The 5,501-nt window shown below is 37.4% G+C and overlaps 1 protein-coding gene across 3 annotated transcripts; it reads right to left on the reverse strand.

Annotated features, from left to right (window-relative positions):
- Nucleotides 1–311: 311 nt before the first annotated feature.
- LOC112166267 (protein FRIGIDA-ESSENTIAL 1) lies at nucleotides 312–4,144 on the reverse strand. Of its 3 annotated transcripts, none has more exons than XM_024303063.2 (6): nucleotides 3,836–4,144; nucleotides 2,973–3,339; nucleotides 2,551–2,777; nucleotides 2,211–2,471; nucleotides 948–2,125; nucleotides 312–845 (listed from the first exon to the last, which is right to left on the reverse strand). In XM_024303063.2, exons 1-6 carry the CDS (start codon nucleotides 4,002–4,004, stop codon nucleotides 816–818), a joined length of 2,232 nt encoding a protein of 743 aa, XP_024158831.1. In that variant the 5' UTR covers nucleotides 4,005–4,144; the 3' UTR covers nucleotides 312–815. The 3 variants fall into 3 exon arrangements, with proteins under 3 accessions (XP_024158831.1, XP_024158830.1, XP_024158832.1); XM_024303062.2 differs by having other exon boundaries at nucleotides 2,551–2,786; XM_024303064.2 differs by having other exon boundaries at nucleotides 2,551–2,786; nucleotides 2,973–3,372; nucleotides 3,836–3,971.
- Between the last annotated feature and the right edge of the window lie 1,357 nt (nucleotides 4,145–5,501).

Here is a 5,501-nt window from a genome sequence, read left to right on the forward strand (position 1 = left end):
ATCCACAACTATATTCACATGATGAATGATGAATCTTATTATTGAACAAAGAATCTGAAAACCCCCAATTATAGATCGTATGACCAGAAAAAAAACAATAAGGGAAGTAAACTTGAAAAATACCCTACCAGCAATTTCAGTCAACATCAGAACCAGTTTTTTTTTTTTTTTGGTTACTATTCTTTTTGTTTCTTATTATAATAAAAGAATTCCAGACTCAGCCAATTCTTAGTCGGTAAAACAGTAAATGCAAATTATATCCTAAATGCCAACAAACTGATCAGTCACATCTGTGTTATCCCAAGGAAGGCTGAAGTGGAAACCGTCATTTATACTGCAATGATCTCAAAATAAAATAGCAGAAGCCCCATAGCAGTATATCAATTTCACCCACACCAAAACATTTCTTTAACATTGTCACCCCACAGCCGCAAAGAATTGAAGCAATGAAATAACTTAAGACTAGTCTCGATAAACTAAAACACAGCACTCGAGCATTTCACTAAATTTTATTAGACCAAATTTCAATTCCTAAGGGTATCTTCCTTGCATAAAAAGGAAATAATAAATAACTGTTTACACCACACAACTACTTAGGACTACATCTTACCACAGGATAGATGAAATGAAAAGTAACAGAACTAATCTATTAGCAATACATCTTCTAAGAAAACTAACAACTTTTCCACAGTAACTCAGTTCTACTTATATTCCAGAGAGAAAAAAAAAAAGGATCTCCAACAAACTGTCCATGATCTCCAGTTAGTAAAATGAGTATGAAACTGTGCAAAAGAAAACGCACTTGGCCTAACATCTCAAGACTTGCCATATCTCTCAATATATCCCTGCAAATGAAAGAAGTAATTGTCAGATTCCAGAAAAGGATTACATCAAGAACATGAGATCTGCATCCTTACATTCTCGCGCAGATAAAAAAAATTGCTAACCTCAACAAGCTTTGAGATTTTTGGACGGCAAGCAGACAGATATTGCGTAACTGCTTCTATGGTAGGTGGGATTTGTTGGGGCTGAAAAGCACTGAGAATCTTGTCTACTGCTTTCTTAACTATCTTGTTGTGTGCATCCTTGCTGAGACTACCTTCACGCCATTTTGGTTTTAACAACTCTTTCACTAATTCTATAAGAGCAGCCCGGAATTGCCTCATTTCTTTTGACTCTTGTTGTACATCCCCATCTGTTAAATGTTCAACTTCCGCTTCATTGTTTTCTCTAAATCTATCTACTTTTATATCCCTTTGTTGACTAGAACCATCACTTTTTTGTCTAGAATCACCATAGATACTGATTTTGTTTGGATTTGTACTACCTTTGACTTGAGAGTGGCCCAGGGGATTCTCGTCCTTAGTCAAGGTTCCATTTTGGTAGACAACAGAAGTCCCCACTGTCTCTGCTTCAGTTACAGGTGAATTAGGGTCACGTGTATAGCAGCTGTTATCTAATACCTTCTCATTATATGTATTATGAGAAGACATAGAGTTTGTATCAGCATCGCAAGCTGGGGGAAGAGTCCCACTGACAGTTTCAGGAAGTACTTTCTGATGCAGTCTATTCCCAACAGTTGCCCCTTCAGAGTAGAAAGCTTCAAAGGAGTTGTTAGCTAACTTGGGTAACTCAATGCTACCGCGAAGAGGGTCATACTGCTTTGCTGAAAATGATAGAAAATCAGAAGGAAGAATAAAAGATGGCCGGAAGGGTACCGATGGCTCCCAATTGTTTGAAGAAATTTTTGTTTTAAGTTCAGCAGAGTGCTGTGAAATGCTGATTGGGGGAAAGTTGTTCAGTTCAGAACTAGTGAAGGGAGAAGAGCTTTTCAGAAAGGCAGATGATCTAGTATAAGCATGATAATCCCTATTGCTGTCTAAGAGCTTTTTAGAACCCAGAGGATTTGCATCTAAACTGGAATAACTTGCGGGCAATGAAAATCCATTCCAAGTTGAAATACGGCTACTTGGGAACAAGCCAGTAGCTATAAGAGTATTTGAGCTATTCAAGGAATGGCTCACAAGTGGTGAAGTATGATCACTGTGCACACGTTGTCTCCAAACTCCAGCCAAATCCTCCATACTGCTTGAATGAGAAGAGGTATTTCCTATAGAGTACCTGCCTGATGATGCAATAGATCCATTTAAAAAGGGAAAGAAATAGAAAATACATGCTCAGAACAAAACAGTCTGTAAACAAAAAATTACCTTTTTTATTAGGTGAATTGTTAAAACCATCCTTTCCTACATCCTTATAGGAGGTAGGAAATGCTAGATCATCTTTGGGTAAATGCAATTTCTGGACATCAGCGGAATCACCCACATTTGATTCCTCACGTTGAACTGATTGAAACTGATGGTGTCTTGGGATTCCTAGATGTGAGGAAAATGGAAAACCATTTCCACTAGAAGAAGCCAGTGGGTCATGAAAACCAGGCAATCTTGATCTCTCATGAATGCCTCTTGGACCTGTTAGAGAATAAAGTTTTCAATAGGAAAATGATGGTAGCGTACTTATTTGAAATCATCCCAAGAAAAAACATTATACCTTCATCAACCTTGACTTCTCTACTGCAACTTGCAGCAGCAACATCTCCCTCAGGTTGTGGATGACTATTCTTTGGACTATCTTTTGTATGGATAAACCTACATGAAGTACCTCTAATGCACCAACCTTTTGCGTAAAAGTCGCAGACAATTGCTGGGCGTTTGTTTGGATCATTAGTCTCAGCAAGAGGAGATGTTATATGTGTCCCTATCTCAGAAGCAGCTGATCTGGAGAACCTAACAGTTAGTAGGATTTGGCATAAATTCTGATGAGAAGAGTAAACATCTAACTGACCAAAAAAAAAAAACCTATGGATGTTATGCCAGCAATTTTACCTATATGATAAGTAAATGTAAAGGTACTGTCCCTGGATCTACGATAAGAAAAAATTCAAAGCGTATTTGGCCAGGATATAATCTCACCTTGATTCCATTTTCTTTCTATCATTCGTAGACTGTACCACTTGTTTCATCTCATCCTCTGAATTGATAACATTCTTGACATTAGCATGTGATTCAGTATGGTGTGTAGAGGTTTTCTTTCCAGAAAGAATCCTAGCATCATTTTCAGCAAATTCTTGGCTTCTACATTCTCCAGCACCAGCAAAAGTTTTCTGGGACTTCAAGCGTAATGGCTCATTTGAAGTACCAGAAAAATTGGAATTACTCGTACTTTCTTCCATATCAATTGTGTTAGACGGTGGCCTTGCTTCAGATTTCCCCCAAGTAGAAGAGCCTGGTCCCGAGTGCCCGCTAATACCCTCAAACTTAATATCTTCTCGTCTATCATCTAGACAGAAGAAAAACTTTAATCAAGGAATGCCTGGAAAAAAGCAGTCATCTTTAACAGAAATAGGTTGATGACAGAGTTAGTAGACTCATATTTATTGATAAACAATATGTTAACCATAAGCTCAATTTTGAAATAACCACCTGTATCATCCTGGCAGAGATATCAAGTAGAACACTCTACAAATAGCAAAATGGAAACGATCAAACTGAAAATTCAAAACTCGAAAACCGACATTTCCTAGTCTCATGTAAATATTGATTCATCATCTGAAACTCATCCAAGTACATAATACACACTACACAGGTACTTCAATTTCCAATTGCACTAAACCCTATCTACCTACCTCACCTAAACAATTTCCAATTCACCTAAACCACAAACTCCTATGGTAAAATCAACACCAGAAATCCGAATCAAAAACAGTACAGAAATTCTCACAACTTCAAAATTGAATTTCAATTCATCAATTGTAGATTAAGAACAAAGCAACAACCTCTATGATGAGCTTGAATTGGTGAATTTGAGATATCCATGTCAACTTCATCCCTCTCTTCTTCCAGTTCTTGGTCTACTTGTTCGAGTTCTTCGGGGTCTTCGTCGTCGTCGTCGTCGTCGGAGAGCTGCGCGAGCGCCGGAAATTGGGCGTCGTCGGAGGCAGACATTATTGTAGCGGCGGCGAACGGCTGGCTAGGATTGAGAAGACGACGAGTCGTTGAGAAGTGAGGTGTGGTTTTTCAGTGATCTCCGTTGGGGCACTCCACATACGGGCAACCGCGATATGTCTTCTCCGTTGGCCACTTTTTTACAAATATAGAGTCGTACGTAAATACTTTAATACTTAATAATATTTACTTGGATTTTTATAACAGATATAATTCTTTTTCTTCTTTTTCCTTTTTTCTTTTTTTGTGACAATATGAATTATGAATCTCTTTCTTACAATGATCTCGTAATTTGTTTTTTTTTTTTTCATTTCCTCATTCGGACAGTCTGAATTAAATACTGATTTTAGTTGTATAAGATTGTTGAGTGGATAATGAGTAAAAAAATTGGATAGTACCTGGTGTTTGTAAATGCAATCTAACTTCAATGAAAGCTTTCCTTCTTGGAGAAAGAAAAATTGACAATCAAATGCTATATTTGATAGGAAGAAAAGATTTTACCTATGTAATCTTAAAATTATTAAAATTTAAATTCTATTTTGGAGAAGAAAAAAGATTCAAGGTTTTGTATTCAACTTTTTTGTTAGAGAAGAATTAAAATAGGGTGTTCTTTTGGTTGAACTTTCTTTGACCAATTTTTTAAAAGTTTGTAAGTATATTTTTTTGGTTACAAATTTGCGAGTATATTTGAAGCTCGAATACTTCATATTCTTGATTTAATTTTTTTTTTTTCAAAAGTATGAATACCAATAATTGGACTTTGAAATGTAGCTGGCTTCAAGTTGTGATTCTCTTCCATCTATTTAAAAAGACTTGGTTATCGTTTTCATTGACTTTGTTTTTTATTTGGACATTGACTTGGAGTCATTCAAGTTGTATAACCAAGACCAAAACCTTAGGGCATGTCCACAGGTTCCTCCTTAACCGGGCTTCATATAGATTTGGTGAGGTGGTGACTTTCAAACACAAAAATCAAGCTTCCACTGGTTTTTCCTTGACCAGCCAAAACATAGATTTTCTTGACCCAGTCCAAGAAATAGGGCAAGGGCTTGACAGAATGCTTGACCCAATCGAAGAAGCTACCAGCTCGGCCCAAGAAGGAACGTGGGTGACGTAAGCCAAATGGGTGCAGAGGCTGAATGGTGCAGAAGCGCGTGAAGGGCCTTTTTTTGTCGCATAGTGATGAGATTGCAGAACGCATGTGGGAGACACAGTTTTGTCGCGTAGCGCCAATGGGAGGGACAGACGCAGGGACGTGGCAGTTAGCTGTTGGGCGGTTTGGAATTTTGAAACCAACGGTCAATTAATCTTGGCCATTGGTTACAATTGATTGTGAAGATCTGATGGTATATAATTAATATGTATGATTATATAGGTAACGGTAACAAAACGGTAAGAAAAAAAATTGTAAAAAAATTCTAAAGTTTCTCTGTAAATACCTACCATCTTTTTTAGGGGCAGGCAGAAATAGAACCGGACATCAAAAACTGGCCGAAC

This window comes from Rosa chinensis, chromosome 5 (assembly GCF_002994745.2).
Source record: "Rosa chinensis cultivar Old Blush chromosome 5, RchiOBHm-V2, whole genome shotgun sequence".
Taxonomy (NCBI): domain Eukaryota; kingdom Viridiplantae; phylum Streptophyta; class Magnoliopsida; order Rosales; family Rosaceae; genus Rosa; species Rosa chinensis.

Bases quoted from the DNA above. Each gene is read 5' to 3' on its own strand.
- LOC112166267 (XM_024303062.2), bottom strand. From the start codon at position 4,004: ATGTCTGCCTCCGACGACGCCCAATTTCCGGCGCTCGCGCAGCTCTCC. The intron at 2,126-2,210 runs GTAATTTTTTGT...TTGCATCATCAG, and splicing joins CAATTCACCTAATAAAAAAG to GCAGGTACTCTATAGGAAAT. The intron at 846-947 runs GTTAGCAATTTT...TTTCATTTGCAG, and splicing joins AAATCTCAAAGCTTGTTGAG to GGATATATTGAGAGATATGG.